Below are 23,234 nucleotides of genomic sequence, written 5' to 3'. Positions count from 1 at the left end.
TTGTTTTTTGGGAATACAGTTGTTGGTTTCTGACTACACAGAGGAGAGTAAAGCCTCCACATAACTTAAAGAAACCTAAAGATGGAGGTGCCTTGTCTTCACTGATTTTTCAGACAATAGCTGCATTTGAATTCATGACTAGCACCAACACATACATGCCCACCTAGTGCAGGTGCCTCTATAAGGTACTGTCTCACTGTAAGGTTTAACCAGCTCAAGCACAGGTGCAGAATCCACCCAACACAACCCTGAAATATAATTAAACCTTTATAACTAAACCCAGACTTCCTACTTCTTGGACAACCATGCTAATAGCAGAACAGTGGAACCCCCAGTAATGGCAGCATTACAGCCCTTAAAGACATTTGTTACATTTTCTCTAGAAAGCTGCAGCAGATTTCTGGTGCTGCCCATCTGCTTTAGGCCAAATACAATGGAGCAGTTTCAGAAAATAATTTATAAATATTAAATTATAAATATAATTTATATATAAATTTATAAATTTAAAATTTAATTTAATATTGTTCTAATAATAGAACAGCCCCTTCTAAATATCATATTTTAGACCTAAGTATCAGCAATCTTTCATTATGAAAAAGTGTTTGATCAAAATGTTCAGCAGGAACAAAGAAAGTATATAAGGTATTTCATAAGATAAGTGAATTTTACTGTTTACTTATTCTTCATCCATTTTGCAGTTACGCAACATGTGTTTAACATGTATGCTTTTTGGCAAATTTGAAAGCTAGAGTCACAAGTCACCATACAACAATGTAGCTGAGACCTTGACCCTCAAAACACCACCTGCTGGATCCACAGTAAGTTTTAATTTTTGCTTCTTTAGGGATTTTCTCAGATACAAAGCCAATGTCCAAAGAAGACACCCTATTAAGCATTAACAGATGTTTCTTCATCTTAGACCTCTGTTTTCCTATACGATTACAAAAACCAACAGAAGTTGCAAAATCAGGGCAATACTTCTCTACAGTGTTGTCAGTCTCTTGCATGTACCCTGGAGTTAAGTGACTTCTGGAAAGACATGTTTAGAATCCCTGTCAAGACCAGTACACAAATTCCCTGTACTGAGAATCTGAAAAGAGGAATTGTGCAGATTGGGGAATCCCAAATGCCTCTCACCTTGTGTCTGAGAGTCAAGCACAGCCGATCCTGTATGCCCACTGAGTGAAAAAAGAGATGGCAGGACAGAAGCAGGCCTTGTACAGATATCAAGATTTAAAGGCACCAACATCTACATTGTACATACAGTATATTAACTCACCCCTCAAAGGAAAACTTTCTTCCTTCTCTATGAGGGAAGCATAAAATTTACTTTCTTTTCTCCTTATCTAAAATAATTAACTTTTTACATCTCTTTTCTCCTGTCTCCCCCAGCCTTTCCTTCTCTTTTACACCGACCTCACTGAAGGACTTGGAAACAAGATGGTGTATGAGGCTGTGGCCCAAAATACAGCTTTTTCCATCTTTTTGGTAAGAAAGAAAAAAGCAGAAACTAAGCCTTAAGACTTTTATATTCCTTCTACCATTTATGGGGAACAAAGTCTGAAATGCACATTATGACTCTTGAGACGATGCAATCTAGGTCTTTCAAAAATCCTGTCATATAAAGGCATGTCATTAGAAAATATGTCACATTTCTACGACAGACAACAGTACTCAAATGACAGTGCCTGTAGTCATTTTTAGATACATACACAAAAAAACCATGGAATATGAATTTTTTTAAAGCCAAGTGATTAATTAATCTGATTATCTCTTTACAGGGGTCCCACAGTCTTACTCAGCATCCAGTGTGTAACTTCTCACAAAGCATCTGTTTACATTCAAACAATTCTTTTCAAAAGACAGCAAAACTACATTGAGTTCCCCTTTAAATACCAGTTCACCTTTAAATATTACCTTAAAATCAACAAAATCACTTTGTGATAGTAGATTCTGAAGAGAAGGGTAAAAAACCCCAAGTTTTTCTAAAATCAATTTTAGATCAATATCCCTATCTTACCTATAATTTTACTTCTTGCTCCTACTTTATTATTTCTGCTTCTTCCAAGTCCTGTAAATTTTATATTCAAGCACCTCAAGAGCTATATGTCAGTATTCTCCTGCCCATATCTTTGTACTTTGTTGATTTTAACAAAATTCCAGCTGTGACAACCTAGAAATATTTTGATGTAGGAGTGTGCCTGGATTTTTCACAAAATAGCACGAGCATCTCTGGCTCCACAACTGCTTGACTGACACACATTCAGAAACACCTGTCAGATGAATCCTCAACAGTTTCATAATGCTTAATGGAAACTACCCCCCTGCTGGCACATTATCCACTGGCAAAACACATTCTTGGCCAACAGTTGAAATAAGGATATTCAACCCAGAGAAAACTGTATAGAACAATATAGTATGAATAATCTAATCTGAGATTTAGCTATTATGCTCAGTACAACTTTTCCTTCCTTTAAGAAAATGAGTTTTTGTTCTCCCTGACCATCTTAATGAGGTAATAAAAGACCAGTTAGCAAAAACTTTAAAGTAGAATTTTAGACTTAGAGTATAGATAAGAAAGGCAGATAAAAGAACAGGTAATCCTAAATGTATATGAATGTACTTGACTTGACACAGTGGCTCACAGATAGATATTAAAAAATCCCCTATTTATCTATTGGTATAGTGGCTACGCTCAAGTTCTGCTCGTTAGGAAGGAAAGTCTCAAAGTAATATTCTACCTCTGCAACAAAAATGGTTTACTGTTTACTTTACTTGAAGAATACAGGACTAAAGTAATTCTTAAATATTAAAACTGAAATGAGGTTTTTGAAAATAAGTTCTTTTTTTTTCAAGTTTCCTCTTTACATTTGTGCCCAGTTGCATTTAAGAATAGGAAGGATTAACAAAGCTTACCTGCTTTTTTACTAAGTTTATATAAAAATGTCTGTCGTGGATCTGAATGGTCTCGACATGTCAATTGCAATAAAGAACCAGACTTCTTCCATTTCTGCATAAACCACAGTCCTGTATTGTTAGGTACAACATGAGTGTAGATCCACAATAAAACATGAAAACTAATTAAATGTAAGTATAATACATAAAGTTCATAACAATCTCTCAGATGTTAATTTTACTTTTCATGTAAGCACTGTCAAAGTCAGAAACAGTTTTCATTTTCATTTTCTATCCTATCTATACAATAAATCATGAAAGCCTTTATTTCCACTAATGTACATGCCTGCCCACAAAAAACTTCCAGAAAGTGTAAATACAGTAATGTTAGCTAGAACATACACATTCTATTTCAATAATTTATATAATAATAGAACATTTTGATGTTCAAAAAACAACAGGCATTACTTCTCCAGTTTCTAAACTGAACTCATTAAATGTAACTTGAAAAAAAGAAGCAGAATTTTCCCACAGGGATACCATAGTAGAATGTTTTCTATGGTGCTATATTCTCTCCATTAGTTAATAATAATAATAACAGGTGGCAACTGGCTTTTCAGAAAATCTTGCCTCCCTTGCCATGCACATCTGCAGAAACACACTGCAGGCTGTAAGGCATTTTTGAGAGAGTAAAGACACCAACAGTTCAGAATAATTTAAATTTATTTTATCTAATTGTTCAGCAGATTAAATATATTCAAATTCAGTTTATAATAAATTGAGCTCAACAGATAAAAACTGGAGTTTATTTATGCTGCAATAGAAAACCTGAACCAAACATACTGGAAAATACTTATGCCAATCACCTCTTGCACATCCTTTTATTGATACTTTATTTTTATTACCCTTCTCTCTGCTTATGACAGTGAAATATACAGTTTCTCAAAATCACAGTAATGCAGAAATGTGCACCCCATATGAAATTGCTAAGTGCATTTCAAAGACAAGATTTCCCCTAAACTAATACTACTGAAAATAATACTTCACCTGTATTAACAAGAGCACTGCTGTTGTAGAGGGTACCAAGATGTGGTCCAGACAGAGACAGGAAGGTATGAAGTTTGTTGAGGTAATACTTAAATCGATGTCTTGTGAGCACTGAACGGATTATTAAATTACCCAGTGAGTGTCCAATAAAGCTGTTTAAAAAAAAAGGCAATATAACATGGAATTTTATGGCAGGATTTTTTTTTTTCTTGTAACAAAGAAAAAGAAAATCAGTGTCATGAAATGCTAAAAGAGCATAGGAAGAAATTAATGAAAAGTTTTCATTCAGACCTGTATTTTAAACCATACAGAAAGCACAGTTTGTCCATATCTCTTAAGCTGCACAAATTCATTATAAATATGTTCTGAACTCCTCCAGAAATATTTTATACAGCATTTTTTGAAAAGCTATCAAAACCAAACTATCTTTCCACAAACATCTACCACCCAAACCCAACATTACTTCTCGATTAATTTCCCTTAGCATCAACTATTACAATATTTCATGAGCCATGTGTGACTGAAAACATCATTACTTTGTCATGTGATGGCACTCAATGTGATACATGTATGAGCATTCCTGAAACAATCTAGTGGAGACAGATTCCAAAGGTAGTCTTAATAGGGGGAAAACTATTACTTAACTGAACCTGATTATTTAAAAACAGAAGCAACATCTCAGATCTGCTTAACAGATTGACCAAAAGAAGTGACTATCAGCTTGAGCAAGCAATTGAAGAATATGTCTCTGTCAGGACAATATTGCTTTTAGGTGTTTCCCTGGTTAAGCAATATAAGGGAAAGATGGATGGGACTCTTTAGCTTCATGTACCTAAGAATAAACATTACTTAATGTGGGGTGCTTACTGTCGTATACACAAGCCTATATAAAGCATTTCTATAAAAGAGACACTATAAAATTAAGCAATTCTAGTTATTATGCTTACAGATCCCTGCTGAGGTAAGGACCACACCACACTAGGCACTGACTTAAAGACTATATGGTAGGGACCAGACTCACAAAGTTAAAAGGAAAAAGTGCCTTCCTGCATTACAGATGCAACCCCAGGATATGTGAAAAGAGAAAACCATCCAAAATTATTTACAGGAGAACTATCATTGCTGGTTCACATATGTGCTACAGTATTGTACCTCTAGGGTCATCGTTCCTGTTTGCTTTGTATCACTACATTCATCAATGAAAATAGCTCAAACAAAGTTTTCTATAACATCTGTGTAAAATTGCTAAAAGATTACTTGACTGTTTAAATGCTTCCCAAGCAAGAATCACTGCCTTGGAAAATACCAATTTAAAGGTAAATAAAACAATTCAAACAATTGGATATAGAATGGCAGAACTACCCTGAACTCCTAAACTCCAAAATAATTATGCATTTCTATGACAGAAAAAAGTTTTTTGCTTATTATTAATACACAGTTTAATCATGTATGTATATTCTTCTCAGTTGCTTTTACTACTAGATTTCCAATATTATTTGTATGAGAAATTCAAATTATATTTGTCTAACTAATTTTGAAATGAAAGATTATGTATCCTCTGTGGTGTGAGCACAACAGCAGTGCATTTGCAAAACAAAATACTGAGCTTGAATACTAAAATTTAAAACTATTCCCTTGGAGGACATCAAGGACATCATAAAATCCACACTAAAACAACAAAACCACAGGTTTCTTTAAGAACCAGTAAATGCCCACAGAAATTGAGCTGATCCTGAAGATGATCAGACTCTGCTTTTGAGTAAAACAGATTGTTTTCTAAAGAAGATTTGAACATTAGCAGAGATACTCTCTTGACAGTACTCCTACAGTTCAGACAGTATTTATTAAAAGTCATAAGGGGATACAAAATTCTTATATGGTGCCATAAAAAAGGGCATTTTCTGTGGAAAAAAGCAGCAACCCATCTATCAATTCTATCATCCCTAAGAGCATACCTAACCAAAACTTTAGAAACATGAAAGATCCATTTTGAGGAAAACTGGGAGCTCACAATCAGCTGTGTGAACGTACCTCAAAGATTAAACACTTGTACTTAATTTGAAAAGCCTTAGAAATATACTAAAGGTTACAGTAATACATTGCTGTCCAATCCAGATGCTTAGGTGAACACATAATAAGGCTTAAATTTGCTTTTTAATAGAGAAAGGTTTAAAAATTTGCTCAAATCAAAAAGGGCAGGAAAAGGAAAATCCTTCAAAAAGGGTCTTGAAAGTGTAAGACAGGAATGTAATCCATCCTACTCATGAGATGCTGTTCAAAAGCCATGAACACTAGGTGGCAATATTACAGTATTCTGAATGTATCATTAGCACACTGAAGTTAACAGAATTAGTGTTTTTATAAATGCTTTATGATACAAATCTACCAATTCAGATCATACTAGAAACTCAGACACCATCAGAAAATGAAACAACCTCATTATTCTGTGCCAATAACAAAAATATTGTCCAACTACAAAAAATTCATGTAAGGAAGAAAAATCAATCAAGAGTCATAATCAATGAGGTGCTGAAAAAAAGAAAAAAGATGTTTTAATATATGCATAGCATTAAAAACTTTCAGGTTTTTTTATGAGCCAATGTTACTTAAGGAAGAGGATGACAACCTGATTAATCTGCCTGAGGTCAAAGTCCAACACAAGTCATCAGAAATTTATGTAAGACCTGACATGTGCAAAATGGTTTCTGAAACTACACTACAAGAGCAGGTGGTTTATTCCCCAGCTGCCTAGATACCTGGGAGGGCTTCTATCTTCACAGATATTCCAAACTTGAATGGGTATCACTGACCAATTTGACATGCTTTAAAGCTGCATTAACTTTGATGGTGGCATTGGTATGATGGGTCCAACTGACCTCCAGATGTCCCCTCAACCTAAAACCTCCTGTGATTCTTTACTAACCAGTTCTTTCATACAGCAAATTGCATTTCTTCTGAATCAAACTTCCAGCTCATGCTTGCTGAATTCTTCTTGTGAGCACAAAGATTTTATTCAGAGATGAACGAATGTGTCAGATAGTGAATTGCTGCAATAACTGATATTAGCTCTCCAAACTATATAATTATGATTATATAGCTCAATAATGATTACTGAAGCTGACACTATTCCAGTGGTACAGGGAGCGTCTTTTCTCAGTACAGGAATGTAGCACAGTAAGTAAGAGTTCACCATTACTTCAGAGCACATGAGGCTCTGCATTTATCTGAATAAAGGGCAGAATCTCAGAACAGCTCTGGACTTATCTTGACCTGAGATGATTTGGATTTGTTTTAAGCTGTGACAACAATCATCTACCAGTGAAGTACCAAATCAGGTCTAAATTTGCCTTAGTTCCACTACAGTTTCTAATAACAAGTAGTTATTCTGTGTGGCCTGAACTGTGTATCACCAGAATGAAGTGTGGTGTGGAAGACTGTAGGTACAGGTATCATATGGCAGTGATCCCCAATGGTCTATTTATGGTTACTGCAGGAGCACAGTTGTGTAACTCAGGTGAAAAAGCCGGCATTCGGGATAACAGAGAATGGGAGGTGAAAATGAGTAAACGGGAAACAAAAGAAAGAGCATATTGTGCCAAGTGGAAATACAGAAATATGAAATTAATCTATCCAGACCCAAGGCCAAGGAAGCTAAAACTCCCACCATGAACATCATTGTCTTTATCATGAAGCCCTGCGATGCTGATGTCCAGCTGCTTAAGCAAGACGGAATCCAACCATCTTAGGATATCGGCTTTTTTTGCCATACAAAATCACAGATCTGGAGGCTGATGTCTATTTTTACTGGATTATGGAGCAGCACTTCTAAAGAGAACACTTCCTTTAGGAGACTGGGAGATTTTATGAAGAGAAACCAGCATCTTTCAGGACACCACAGATTACAAGAGCTACCTTCTACAATGGTACAACCAAAATGAGGCAGGAAAGCATTGGTGTCTTGAGCAGATTTCTCAGCAGTACTTTCCCAGGCTTTCTGGGTCGTCCATTCAAGGCTTCACAGAGAGGAACATGTTCTAACAGCTCTCTCATGTAGCTACCAGAGAACAGCTACAGGATTTGTTGGCAGATTGAACTTTCTCTTAAGAAAAGCCTAAGCTGAGGAATGAAAACTTCTGCTTCAGTAGGGCCCAAGACAAGTATACACCTTAAAAAGGAAACTAAAATAAAAATTCATAGTTTCTTTTTTTTCTAAAGTGACAAGTAACAAATAAAAGTGAAAAATATTTACAAATCGGAAGTCTTATGAGAGAAGCAAACCAAAAGTAAACAAGAGTTCAGTTCTCAGGTATAAACAGTGAGAAGATAAGTGGGTGGGTTTGCTCATTAGAGTCTTCAGACAACAGCATGGGAGAGAAGATCCTGGTGTATGCTTGTGGGTTACAGAACTCTTCTCTCACATACCAAGGGTCCTACCATGTAGTCTGTGAAACAAAAATATGATCACACAGTGCTTTTTTAATTTTTAAATCAACAGTTTAGACAAAATTAAGCATGCCAAATCTTGCCTATCTCAAAACAGAAACATTTGCTTAAATAGTGAGATTATGTTTAAAAGTTTTAGATGTTTCCTCCATCTGAACAAGGCCTACCAAACACGTGAACGCAGAAACTTTTCAGAAACATGTGACTAGCAAGTCAAAAAACTTTCTGGATGTGTAATTTGAGGATGCCTAAATAAATGGATGAAGTCAGGTTTGAATTAGCTCCTTCCATCTATTGATGAGCTAACTGCAGCATCACTGCTGAGTTAGTAAGGTAGTCTGCCCAAATGGTACATCCTACTTTGAGAAAATAAATGTAATGGGCATTCGCTGGAAGTAAATGTAAAAGAAAACAGGAATGCATAGATTGCGGTAAGCCCTCTAATAAGATGTAAAACATGCTCTTTAGCAGACAAAACGATCAGAAAACATAAAAAATAATGAAATATATTTTCATGCAGCTGCCTGTCAACATCACAGGTAAGATGAAAGCGCCCTGTAGGAGTGACAAGACAGTCTGCCATGTCATACTTGGTGAAGGGACTATAAAATCAGAAGGAAGGTAACTTCATCGTGGCATAGTACCATTACAGGTTCCTTTGACTTTCTCAAAATACTATCTGCTTTTCTGCAGAATTCTATTTTGCAGAATTTGTGGAAGCACAGGAAAGCAATTCCTTAAATGTAATCTCTACCCTAAAACCACCAACAGATAAGCTTACAGCATTGTTCAGTCTTTCACCTGGCAATTCCCTCTCTCTCCATTGTCCTCCTTTCCTCTATTCCTCCCCTGACCCAAACTGCTTTTTACCATCTCTCTTTTGGCCTGCTCCTGAGCATCACAGTTTAAAACAACCCAGGGCTCTAGTTTCAAGTTTATTTCTGTAAATAGTATAGAACAGATATTACCTGATTTTTGAAAGGGGTAGATTATAAATTTGTATATACTGTATAATTTCATCTAAAAGACGATCTGTCATGGAATCAAAATCAGCAAAGGTATCATTCTGTAAAATAAAAGAAATAAAAAATAATAACTGTATTTTCTAATGCAGCAATATACATTCTGCATTCAGTCTGAATTCTTACTCCCCAGTGTTTTGATCAACAGCACACAAATAAAAGCATCAATATTAACTCTGAATAAAAACACTACAGCTAGTTATAATAAATTTTTCATGTCATTTTCCTGTAACATGGAATAAAGTGATACACATTTTACTTTAAGACTACTTTCTTCTAAAACACCAAAACAAATCTTAACATTACACACCCAGCCTTACTTCTAAGCTGTTTTCTACACTTAAGATTATCTGTAGTGAAACAGAAGACCAAACTGCATATTCAGAATTATATCACACTGCTTATGAAATAGAGATGAGACAATTACTGCAACAGCAGTCTACAGTAATACTGGTCATTCAAAATGAAACAAACAAACAAAATTCTTAAGGCCTTATCCCCAGTTCATAGCTGATTCTCTCCCATGATCAGCAGTAAGAAATTAAAAGAGATAGACAAAGTCTGCCTAGAACTTTTCAACACAAGTTCCAAAGAATCTGTGCTAAAATCTGTAGTGTTCAGCATATTTGTAAATGATCTCGGAAAGGAAAGAAAGAGATAAAACGCCAGTTTGTAGACAAAGCTAAATATCCAGGGTAGTCAAATATAGAACAAATCAGAATTTCAGAAGAATCTCATACTACTGCATGCCTGTGATAAAATGGCAAGAAATGCAAACCAGTGTTACACAGAGAAAACCAGCCCTAGCTGTATATGTGAACAATAATCAACATATCTATTGCATCTATCTGTTGCATATATCCAGCTATGTTTGGAAAGCAAGGAAAGAAAATAGCAGTATAGCATTTTGTCAGTCCATAGTGCAAATGCATCTTAAATGCCCTGTCTAGTTCTGATCGTTCCATTTTAAATGACAGGAAGTTTCAGGCAGGCTGAGAACAGTATCATGGATGAACAGGAACTTTCACATCTAATTGTAAGAAATAATAAATGGACTAAGTCTCTTCAGTTGCCTCCTGAAGGAGAAATTGTACTCGTTTATAAAATATGTGATTAACTGAAGCAGTGAATGAGGAATGATTATTGAGAAATTTTTTTCCAAAACAAGCTGTAATTAAATTATTTCAATTTCCTTGTTTGCAAGTGAATTACTAATGTATACAAACCACAGAATTAATATCAACTATATGCTATGGATACAGAAGTAAAAACAATCAAAAGGAATCAGCCAATGTTAAGGAGAAAAGTCTGTCAGCAGCTATTGGGCTCAGTGGTCTCAGAATCCACAAATCAGAAAGTCTCACAGCTGCTGACTGACACAAACTATAGGGCTAGAGAAGAGAAAGCCTGTCTTCCCAAGCTGGTGCTTGTCCAGCCTATTTGACAAAGCATCCCAGCAGTTACTTCCAGAAAAATGCTAGTGCACTAAATGAAGCTTTTGTTTGAGCCACTGACAAGACTTTGTTCTAGTTCATCTCTGAAGTATGTCTAATACAATACATAATACACACATACACACAGACAAAAAGTAAAAATTGGTCTTTTGTGCTTTGGCAAGTTTACTTCATCAGAAAATAATAAAATTCACAAAAGTTTAACACAAGAGGTAATTTTATATTTGTTCAGTGTTATGATGTAGATCTTGCAGTATGCTGACAAAATAGCAAGCAACAGGAATTCAGTATTTCTCAGATCTTCTGAAATCCCACATCTCCCTCCTTGCCACACCAGTTTTCACTATTACCATTTTTACCACTAGTACTGAGCATATTTTATCCACAATCCAAACTGTTTATGCTGAGAACTTAGGGGAGACAGTCCACACAACAAATTGTTAGTAACAAATGTTGCCCCTTAAAATATTTACCTTCAGTACCATAGAAGATTTTGTAATTACTTTGACACAAGCCACAGATCAAATAATGGATTCCATGAGAATACAATAAAAATATACAAAACATGGTAAACACAATAGTGCCATTATATAAATGTGTCTGAAGGTTGGTACTGTTCATAGCTTTAAAAAAATTCTTTTTTAGTTGGCAAATACCTGATTCCTTTCAGACATAAGAAATTCAATTCTTCCTCCAGGCAGCCCTAGCTCAATGTAAGTCTTCACTAATCTTAGGTCTGCGCTGTTACCTTCAAAAGAAAAACAATCAAGAGTTAGATTCTGTAAAATTAACTTGCAATAAAAGCACTCAGAATATTGAAATGAATCTCTGGCAGAGCTTTATATTTAAACACAGCTAATTATATTCTCAGCCCTAATTAAAATTCAGTAAGACTTTGAAAGATAAACTATAATGTCAAATTAAGTGACAAAATGGTTTATGAAAATGACATTCAATGCAAACAGTTTTAAAAAAGCAAGGATGTAGGAAGTCATATTTGATTTTGTCTTAGCCTCCAACTGATACATAGCACTGTGAACATTACATTCTTGGAAACCTAATTAATTTTGATAAAGCCAATTAAAGAACTCAAAGTGAGCTTAAAGAATTCAGTGAAGGAGTTTTTTCATAAAATGAAAAGGCAGAGTGAACTATCAGCAGACAAAGATACTTTTAGATACTTTGGTACCCAAAACAACAAATGCTAGTTTAAGCATCCTGGAGATTTTTCTACATCAGCAGTCATATGGATACTTTTTAAGAAAGGGTAGCCTTTCTGCCTTAATTAGAGAACAGGATTTTTATTTACATCTGTCATTTATAGGAAATAGCTTGTATAAACTTGTCATTTCATTAGAAAATTCTAACTATGCAGACTTTCCTAAGGCTGCAAACAAATGGTTTTTTAACAACAGGCTTCTTGGTCAAGTTAACTTTTGTGCCACTTCTACATGCAGCAGCATGAGAGTATCTACACCAGTAAGAGGGAATACCTCCAAGTCCGATTTTTAAAAGTACTTAACAAAGGCTGCAACAAAGGTTGCCCAAATGTGGCAAGAAAAACTATGTTGTTATTTTAATTTTTAAATTAGGAATCTGAAAAATGAAGAAGGTGCCTGTGCAGTGTTGGTGCAGTCCAATACTCTATTCTACTGCCCTCTCATGTTTCCTTACATTCTCAATTTAAGAAGCATCTCAAAAATGCACAAAAGCTAGAGTGGATATTGTTTCTTAATATGCATATAGGCTTTGAACTAAAAGTAGGTGAATACATTCAAGCTATTTAAACTTTATAACCCTTTCAATTAAAGAGATTTTCTCACTTCTACCACAGTAGAATCTTCTTCCTTGGAAATATTCAAAAACCCAACTAGGCTGCATCCTGGGCAATCTGCTGTAGGTGACTCTGCTCTGAGCAAGGAATTTGAATAAGACGATCTTCAGTAATCCCTTTCACCTTCAACCACACCGTGATTCAGTGACTTAACCTTTTAAAACCTTATAAACACTTGACTGCATTTTACATGTACTATTTATTTTTCCTAATAATATACACATATTTCATTTTCCTTGACAACACAGAAATTCTAAAGAAAAAAGTTTTGTCAGTAACTGCATTCTATTACCACAATATGGGCAAATGCCCTTTCAACAGAGAAAAACTAGAAGATGCACCTGACGTGAACTATGGCATTAAACAGATATATGTGCAGGGAAGTTTTATTAAAGACATAGAATTCTTAATTTAAAAGATTTTATGGAACACACTGTCAAATGTAGCAGTACAATTTCAGATTCCCATTTCCCTTCAGTGAACCTATTTCAGGTGTCCAGAGTTCGAATGACCAAAGTTAAATCTCACTGGTAATCTGAACTGTTTTCTTGTACACTATCACATTTCCCAGCATACCATCTAGGCCATGGACACAGACTATAAGATGTACTCCTTCTTCTGAACACTCGTCATCTTCCATACTGAAATAAGGTATTGAAGAAGCCAGTTTGAAAACATCACTATACATAAATCCAGGAAGTTTAAGTTGCCTCAATTCTTCTTTAGCCTGTAGGAAACTGGAACAACAAAAAAAACCAACTTATACATTTACTATTGCTAGATAAATGTGGGGTCTTCCAGGATACAGTTTTCTACTGTCATTTTGCTCTGTATTCTATGTCATTAGTATGAAGGAAAATATCAAATTACTATTTTCACAAAATAAGCTATTTCCTCAAAACATTTTTACTGCAGATTCCTACAGCTCCTTTTCCTCTGTAACAAAAACCATTATCTCAAGCTCTACTCTCTTTTCTCCTCTGTCTTTGTAAACTCTCAAGTATTTCTGAAACCACTGAAGATGCTGGGTTTATTGTGGTCTTCAGCAAGCAACAGCTTTGTTTCCAGGCAATAAGAAAAATACAGAAATTATAACCTATTGGAAGTTAAAGTTAAGATTTTCACTGACTATTGATAATTTTTGCTAGCCTATTTCTTAGGTCAGAAGAGAGCTGGGTTCAGTACTTTAATGTCTCACCATAAGTTTCCTGTGGTAGGCTGAATTGTTTCTGAAACAGCCAGATCCAGACTTCTTATCATTTACATATTCTATGAAGACATACACTATAACATTTTTAATAGCTGAGAATCCTCACATTCTAAGAGCTTCTTGTGTTCCTTCCTCCCTTTCTTCCACTTCCCTTAGTTTTTGGGTATGGCCTTCCTAACTACATATCAGTTTCCCTGCAGCACATAAAGCTTTATGCTTTCATATGCTTCATTAATGCATCTGTTCTGCATGATCCCTTACAGCATCATGCTGTACCCCATCCTCCTCTGCCTGTTCACTGTTTTCCTCTCATTCTACCTTTTGGTCTGTTTTCTCAGCTTTATCTTTAGCTCATTCCTCACTAACTGGCAGGGGCAGGCCTCAATGCAGAACAGAAAACACTGAACAGAAACCACTGCAGACAGCTGCTCTTATCACTCTGCAACAGAAGCTACTTGAATTTGTACTCAAGGGTGGTTCTTTACAGAGCAGATCATACCCTCTGGATTCACAGTTATCTTGTGTTCCAGGAGACTCTTCTTTTCCCATGGCCAAGTCCTTGATTTTATTCTGAGTTCACTTTTATTGTTACAGAACAGCCTCAGTATTCTCTGCTCTTCCTCTTCCCCATTCCACACCAGTACCCACTGTACAGTATTTCAAAAGCTACTTTTCTGCTACTTCTAACTTGTTTTCCTCCACCTGACTGCTCACTCCTTCTTTCTGTTCTCAAGCTGCTTTTCACAAACTATCTGGTCTTATATCTTTTCCACCTGCTCAGTGTTTGTTTCTTCCTCTCTTTTTAAATTTTCTTTTCTCTCATAGCAACATTTTACTTCCAATACAACACGTAAGCTGCTGCTTCACATGTTCATTTAGCAGCAGGGGTTTATCAGGGAAATCCTTATGTTTACAGAAGAAGAGGTACAATCTGGGATCCCTAATATTTCTCTAAATTTGGCTTTCCTGGTATCCAAACTGCAGTGTAATTTAGAGCACTGTGGTCTTCAAGGTGTTACATTTTTGATATTTGAATTAAGATTTAAAAATAAGGCTATTACCATAGCTTGCATTACACATCTGCTTCACTTAGCTAATCTAATGGACAACCAGTTAGACAATGTTTTTTGATTTATGCTTTTCAAGTCAAAGCATATTTTTTCAAGCTTGCTATTTTAACAATTTCCAATTAATAAAACACCATTTTTATGCTCAGTAGCCATTACAACATCATTCTTCAGCTGAACGATTATTTTTTAAACATAACAAAGAAAAATCCTGTTTTGCTTGTTTTTCAAACCACATGAAATTACAAGATAACTCATAAAAGAAGTTTAATGCTAAGATACTTTTTATCTGAACATCTAGAACATGCTGTTACTTGGGCATGCAGAATCCACAAGCCACAGTTCTGGGGCATTCTACAGCCCAACCATGCTTCTTTTCCCCTTCTCTATTATAGTAACATAATTTCTAGAAGTAAAAAGCTTGTTTTAAAGCAATCACTTACGCTAACATTTGAGGTTTTGGGGAGCTCTCATACCAGGAAACAGCTGAGGCTGAGCTGTAGGATGTGCTGCCTGGCTGTTGTGTAATTGCATCAGATTTATTCTTTGAAGAAGAGGTAACACTGCAGGGAGAGTCTCTCAGAGAAGAAGGGAAAGACAAACAACCAGGGGTACAGACAGGCGGCACAGTCATTATGTCTTGCAGATGTCCATTGTCAATCATTTCAGATCTCAGGGCTCTCTCTTCTGCTAAGCCATGATCCTGGTGAGCACTGCAAGCTCCATCTAATATACTATAATCAGTTTCTTCATAATATCCATTTTCAATCATTTCGTGATCCTCCTCTTCTTCCTCATCTTGTTGGGAAGAACAAATAATTTGTTTTTCGTATGATTCCTTTTGAGGGCTAATAGGATTGCTGTTATCTATAGGCCAAATATCTGAAATACCTGTGCTGCTTTGAGAGCCAAAATAGTTTTCAACAAGCCCTTGCTTTACCATGTCAGCACTACCAGCTGGAGAAGGATTATCTGTACCAATTTCACTTTCAGCTACTGACAGTTCTTCAGTTGGGCTCTTTAGTTCTAAAGGCTCATTATGTTTTCCTTTGTTTGTTTTGTTAACCACTGCATTTACAGATGAAGAACCTGAACCAGCAGATGGCTCACCCATACAAGCTGTTTCCAAACACAACTTAAATATTTCTTCTGTAGCTCTAGGATGCCTTTCAGAGTCCTGAGAGTCCTTGCAGGTTGTGCCAGGGCCTGTTTGTGGGCTATAACTTTCCACATCAGTAGGTGTGTCCTCATCTGAAACAACGGAGTGTAACAGATCTTTTTTTCCTGAGAGTGAGGAATGTATAGATAGAGTTCTGTTATCTAAGTGCCCTGAATACACAAGCTGTTGCTGCAAATTGGTGTTTGATGTTTTACTATCATCACATTTTGGCAAGTCAATTGCTCCTAGATCCAATACTGTTTTGCTGTCACTTAGCTGGCATTCAGGTACAACAGATATCTTTGAATTCTCATCAGGAGACAGCTCGTCATCATCTGAAGGCAGTGAATTTATGGATGTCAGGGATGACTGTATTTCACTTACAGCACTTGTACTCTCAGTGCAATGGCTTTCGATTGTGTTTTTTATTACACAATCAGGTTTTAGTAAAGGCTGAGGAAACACTCTCTCACCATTGTGTGCACTTTGTCCATGAACATTTTCAAAAACGTGATCAGGGTTGGGGTGAGTTGCAAAAGAACTTGGTTCACTTTCTACACCTGAATCTGAAAATCTAGAAGAGGCATACGTCACACTAACATCTGGTAATTTAGTCATGTCTCCACTTGCAGAGATTTGGTTTTCTTTTGTTGGAAGAGTAGGTGGATTGCTTTTCATTTTTGTCAGGATGTCACTGGTATGCTGACAGTTTCTCTCATGGACCTCTTCCTTTTCAAGCATGGGTTCCTGTTCTCCCAATTTCAGTTTATTTCCAGATTCTGAAGACTGAACATCAGGTGTCAGCAAATCCTCTTTGTGAACTTCATCTTGTGGAAACTTAGCCCATGATCCAGTGTGAGCCACTCCTTTCTCCTCTTCATAAAGGTTCTTATTACTTGGTTTGACCTCAGTTGTCCTGACTCCTGAGGAAGCTGGTTGATCTCCATGACAACCTTCAAGTGTACCTCTGTGTTGTACAGCACTATCTGCTTGAATAGTTCCAGAACCTGTCTGGGAGATAGTCAGTCTATCAAAAATAGCCTCATTTTCACAGTGCACAGGACTACTTGGACCTGGTTGGTCACCTTCAGTCTTGACAGCCATTTCATCATATGGCAACAATGGAAGGTCTCTTCGAGTTATTTGCCTGATGCAGGCCTTTGTATCACAAGGAATCCCACCTACTCTAGGGTCCAGCCCTTCGTTAGCATTGTATGAAGGCTCACCATCTAACCTTCTACAGGCATTTTCCAGTGCTGCACTTATCAAACATTTGTAGCCTACTAACACAACAGAGTCCTTTGAGTTCTGTTTTACTACTTTTTTTGTGTTTTCAGCTTTTATTGTTTTTATGAGCTTAGCAACCTTAGCTTTGGATTTATTTGTATCTTCATTTTTCCCTTTGGAGGTTTTTGTTAGCATCTTTTCAGCTTCTGAATGCCAGACAACGGAGGTACCAGCAGGTCTTGTTTTCAGTTCTGGGCTAGTAAAACCAGCAACAAAACCTTCTTCAGCTTCAGATTTATCCAGTTTACTGGACTCTGCCCTTGGAACACTCTGAGCTACCAACCAGGGTACATCCAAATCTGTCACAGAAAAGGGGGGCAGGGGGAAGAGAAAGTATGTTTACAATAAGGTTATGCAGATAAGTGATGCTGTAACACACTAGCAATTATAGAATTTTACACATCCTCAAAACTGAAGCTAAAACCCACATCCTCTCAAATAAATATAGTCCTTTAAAGACAGCAAGAAATTTATGAAAAAATATTCAAGTGTTACATAATTTTTGCTCATTTCTTCAGAAAGGAAATTGTACTATGAGGTGTGTTTACCTTCTGTAATTGAATCTAAATACCGATCTTCAAAGATAATAGGCAAGGAGTTCATATCTCCATCTAGTTCACTGCATTCAATAGGGAGGGGTGGAAGAGAACTGCAGAAGGAAATGTTTTTGATAGCTGCACACACCTGTAGATGACTTTGAGCACTGAAAAAAGGAAGCAGTCCTCCGTGAAAAAACAGAACTATTTATTTTTACATTAACAGAAATTACCAACAGTTTAATTAATTTTAGTAGAAGCTTTTATACTAATTAACTATTAATAGCTTGATTATTTAATAACTTCTTTTATAACTTCCAGTACTTTATATCTATATTGAGAACAAAAGTTTCTCTTGAATTTTGTATGTATTTTTGCAATGCTACTTCTACACAAGATAAACTACAGAGCAACAGTACTACATGCTATATACTGTGGAATTACAAAGGGTACTCACTGTAGTTCTTGAAAGGCAAGAGCAGCTTGCCTAGGATGCTCAAAGCAAAAGAATGCTTCAGCAAATCTGCGCACCTGCAAGATCCAAATGAAAGCAGAGCTTATTTTACCTTACAAATAATTTTTAAAAATCCACCAGCATTCCTATGCATCAATGTATCATTTGTATGTATAATACAGAGGTTTTTTCTTTTTTGGATGTTCATTCTGGATGGGTGCCACAGACAAGACTAGTGATCGAAACAATTTTAATTTGTGCTCTGGATGACTGGGAATTATATTAGACTCAACTGCCTGCTGAAAATTTGATTTCCAATAAATCAATCATCCAAATCAGGCTCAGACAATAAAACAAAAAACATTATTGGAAATTTTGATGGGAAGAAAGGAAATGGCTGTTCAATTGACACTTCTGAATGAGCCTGAGTATTACCTTCAGAAGCAGAAACCCATCAGATATTCTGCAGTCTCAAAATATACAGGAGTGTTTTCAAACTTCCCATAAGTACTCTCTAGCCCACAGTAAACTACTGTGCAAAAGAATCTTTTGTTTACAAAGATTTCGTGTGGAAATGATGAAGACAGTAACAGAATGTACATTAATTATAAGCACTGACTTAAAGACTTAATTGTATGCCTGAGGTCAATAAACAATACAACATTGAAGTGGTATTTAACAACACATGGGAGCATATTTTTTACCATCGAATGTGTTAAACCATCAAGGTTTTACCTTCAAATACATGCTAAAATATAGAATGTGAATTATACAGCAATTTGCTGCAAATAAAACAACCAATGTAGTAAAAATGTGAAAATGTAGTATCTAAAAACCCCAAAAGTGTTGTATGAGATTTCTCACATTTCCAATATTCTATATAAATATTAATTCAATCAATATGAGCTTTATTTTTCTAACTTACAAATTACCTGCATCAGAAAGAAGCAAACCAAAGAGAACGTGCTGTGCCATGGTTGTTGGCAACTGATTGTTAATGTTAATTTGGTTGTATCAATTTAAACAAAACCTCTATCCCACTACGAGCATTGCCCGCTAGTCTACTAAATCAATAATTTATTTACCAAGCACTTCCTGGCCTCCTATATCTTTATTTCTTCAATATACTCTGGGTCTTCCTCTTAAATTATGGAACTTCCTGAACAGACTGTGGGAGTTTTCAGTGTGAAATTGGCAACAAGTGTGAAGATCTAGTTCAGCTCTCTCAGCTCTCCCACTCAGAGCTGCAGCCAGCATCTGCACCCACCCAGAGCACAAGCATGGCTCTATGAACATCTTGTGCATGAACTGGCAAACATCAGATTTTCAGGGCCACATTAATTTTGTTCAGAGATAACCACTTGCATGAGAGCTCATTTTCCCTCCTGATACACTGCCCAGTATACTTTTAGAGAGTACCACTTGGATTAACTTTAGGTTCTGTAGCTTCTAAACTTGTTTTCTTAATACAAGAAGAACTGAGGAAAAGATTCTTCCAAAGTGCTTAAGAAAAAATCCAGTCCTAAATCAAAAACATTTTACCCCCAATCTCTAACTTGCAATAGAAATTTAAAGTCCTGTCCCAACCTCCCAGACTTTATTGTACTGTATTACATGAAATTAATCTTAGTCATAACACCATCTCTGAATAGTTAAGGAAAACGCTTTGAAGTGAAAAGAAAACACAAAATGTAGCAGGTTTCTTGTAAACACAACTTCCACTCTTTCCAGAACTCAACTTGTTTTCTTTCAGAATTTGTTGTTAGGAGTTTATACATACATATGTGGGATTAGAATTGATGTTCCCAAGTAATTTGCAGCATTTTCCCAGCTGGCTTTTCTAAACAGACATCTACCCTGCAAATACGTATTTTTTCAGAGCTAATCCCCACCCTTTCCCCCAGGAAGGGGGGACTGTTATACAATAGACTTAAGAGACAGTTTTATTGCTTAAAAACTAGATTTTTGAACAATTGATCATGAGGAGAAGACATTATCATTTTAAATTAAGCCATTTAAAAATTAATTAAAGATCCTAATCAATCAGGTAACATTGCCAAATTAGTAGATATCTGTGGTATATGTCAAGAAAAGGGCACACAGCTGTTTCCCAGGAAGCAAGCAAGGTAGTATTTAGATGTGAGCATTTCACCACATAAAGTAATTGGAGTTATATGGAGACTAGATATTTAGAATACTGCACTCTTTCCAACAGAAGGCACGTTTTCATTTGCAATAAATCCCATTTGTAACTAAGTAATTCCAATGCTTTTGAAGAAAATCTCATTACCAGCTCCAGACAGCTCCAAGTAGAATAGCAACAGTATAAAACTAGTTGAAAGCAAGCTCCAAAAGCACATAAGTCTTTATTAATGAGAGAAAAGAACCCCAACCAACAGTAGTTTATTATGTTTAATTGGTGCTTAACTTACTGAAGGACTGAGGCACTTGCTAGGACACTGTTAAACAGGCTCTGCAGAGCCAGAGGGACTGCCAGCTCTGCTAATGATGCAGGAACCACTGACTTGGGCTGACTCCACAAGGACTTTACAGGAGGAAATTGCAGCTGCTACTCCTAATCTCTACAGACTTCCCACAGGCATGGTTTTTATGGTCCTCCCAATGTAAACAGAAGTATACTGTGTATAAAAACTGCTGTGGAATACATATTGTGTGTCTGCATATTTATAAATAGCGGTCAGAGATCTTAGTTTTCAGCTCTCCTATTTTATCCTGGACTGATCAAACTGAAAGAAATAATTTTGGAAGAATATATTCAGACCTACCAGAAGATGTCACTACAGAACAAAGAGATGAACTAGTTTAGTGTTGAAACACTATTTGTAATATAAAATAACATACTCTGAGCATTTTTTTCAATAAAATACATTTGTAAACCTTATCAATATGATCATGATGGATGTTCAATTTTGCCTAAAGTGTTCCTCAGTTTTTAATATTGCGCTTTTACAAGTATTTGAAAATAGTTACATTTTGAAACACTTAAGTAAACATAATTATTAAAATAATTTCAATACTTGAACAAGTCTTCAGCAGAAACACCTGTTTTACAAGCATCAGGGCTAAGAGGGTGAAAATAATTTGACCCAAAACAGGTGACAGGCCTTTGTAGGGGGTATTTTAACATAAGTATCATAACTACTCAGACCAATCACTCCCTAAAAGGGTTCATTAATAACCTTTCCCAGGGAGAAATTTCCTGTGGAAAGCATAGTCTGGAAATATTGCAAGAAAAAAAGACAAAATGAGGTTTAGCATCCAGTAGCGAACACATCAAAGTATCCATTTCCAAAATAAAAAGGTTCCTCATTCCAGAAAGGATAGGTAAGTCTCTTAAGAGGAGAATTAGTGAGTCATCTTTAGTCTGGAGAATAGGAGGCTCAGGGGAGACATCATTACTCTCTACAACTACCTGAAAGGAGGTTGTAGCCAGGTGGGAATTGGTCTCTTCTGCCATATCCCAGGTGAAAAGGCAAGAGGAAATGATCTTAAGTTGTACGAGGAGAGGTCTAGGTTGGATATTAAGAAGTTTTTTTTCACAGGAGTTGTAAGGAATTGGAACAGACTGCCCAGGGAAGTGGTGTAATCACCATCTGTAGGAGTGTTCAAAATACGTTTAGATACAGCACATGGGGATCTAGCTTAATGCTGAACGTGGTGGTGCCAAGCTGATAGTTGGACTTGATGACCTTAAAGGTCTTTTCCAACCTAAAAAATTCCATGACTCTAAATGTCAACATATAGTCTCCAAAGAGGAGTATTAGTGGATCATCTTTTAAGTATCAACTAAATCAAATAACCAGAAAGCCTGCATCACTTGGTATATGCAGATAATAGCTCCAGTGGAACATGATTATCATTGTAGATTTCCCAAGGTATGTTTATACAATCCCTCTGAATATTAATTCTCAAGGTATTATTAATAAAAGTTACAATTTATTATACTTAGCACTGCAAAACAATATCCAAAACCAACAACTGAATATACTCTTAGAAAACAGAAGGCTGAAATTTAGCATCTCTTTTTCATTTAAAAGTTTACTGAATTTATGGATTGTGAGTTCCTGCTCTACTGCCACATAGGAAGCCCAGTGGAGCAATGGTTTCTTACATTTATTTTAATTACATATATTTGCAAAGTATTCACACAAACTCGTATCATCTTGGAGTGCAGAAAACAAGTGTCCATTTAAAAATGAAGTAATAACACATTGCTGGTTCTATCCAGGTTGGCTCAGATAAAAATGCTGTATTATGCAATTTTTACAGAGTCAGCCTGCTTGCTTTCTGCTATCAGGCACTAAATAAAAATGTAATTTTAAGATTGCCCATGCCTTGCATCTCCTCTCCAGTCCTTGCTTGATTATAGAGTATCCACAAAGCACAGTGACAGATAACAAAAGGAGTGAGCATAACAGCAACTCCAAATGACACAGAGCATTCAGATGTGAAATCAAACTATACTTTTTTCTTTTCATAGGGAGGAAGGGAAATCCTATTTGATTTTTTTCTGAAATGGAAAGCATCACAGAAATAGTTTTAATATCTCAATTCCCATAGTATAATTAAATTCTTTGATTTATACTTCCTAAAACAATTGCAGGAAAACTCCATAATTAAGGCATTTATTATGCTAAGGAGAATAACTTACATCACAGATTTTAAAAGAACCACATTTAAGAAGATAAATACATAATCATTAGCAGCCTCTTTTCTGGAGCAGTAAAAATTAACAAATTTATTCTTCCTTTGGTTTTACTAAATATACACTTGTACAAACACTAACATACCAGAAGCTGAATGCA

At 35.9% G+C, this 23,234-nt stretch overlaps 1 protein-coding gene across 5 annotated transcripts in view; it reads right to left on the bottom strand.

Annotated features, from left to right (window-relative positions):
* Nucleotides 1-23,234, bottom strand: part of FAM135A (family with sequence similarity 135 member A) — a 79,131-nt gene that overhangs the window by 1,719 nt on the left and 54,178 nt on the right. For 4 of the 5 annotated variants that reach the window (XM_086876207.1, XM_086876210.1, XM_086876208.1 and 1 more), the window contains 8 exons: nucleotides 18,412-18,485; nucleotides 17,967-18,121; nucleotides 15,416-17,717; nucleotides 13,272-13,432; nucleotides 11,518-11,609; nucleotides 9,354-9,451; nucleotides 3,943-4,094; nucleotides 2,917-3,027 (listed from right to left, as the gene is read on the bottom strand). In XM_086876207.1, the coding sequence (XP_086732333.1) occupies nucleotides 2,917-3,027; nucleotides 3,943-4,094; nucleotides 9,354-9,451; nucleotides 11,518-11,609; nucleotides 13,272-13,432; nucleotides 15,416-17,717; nucleotides 17,967-18,121; nucleotides 18,412-18,485 (3,145 nt within the window). The remainder of the gene's footprint in view (nucleotides 1-2,916; nucleotides 3,028-3,942; nucleotides 4,095-9,353; nucleotides 9,452-11,517; nucleotides 11,610-13,271; nucleotides 13,433-15,415; nucleotides 17,718-17,966; nucleotides 18,122-18,411; nucleotides 18,486-23,234) is intronic. The other variant, XR_015282924.1, reaches the window with a different exon arrangement.

This window comes from Cyanistes caeruleus, chromosome 2 (genome assembly GCF_971803275.1).
Source record: "Cyanistes caeruleus chromosome 2, bCyaCae1.hap1.1, whole genome shotgun sequence".
In the NCBI taxonomy this organism is placed as follows: Eukaryota; Metazoa; Chordata; class Aves; order Passeriformes; family Paridae; genus Cyanistes; species Cyanistes caeruleus.
This window is presented reverse-complemented; position numbering and strand designations above follow the sequence as displayed.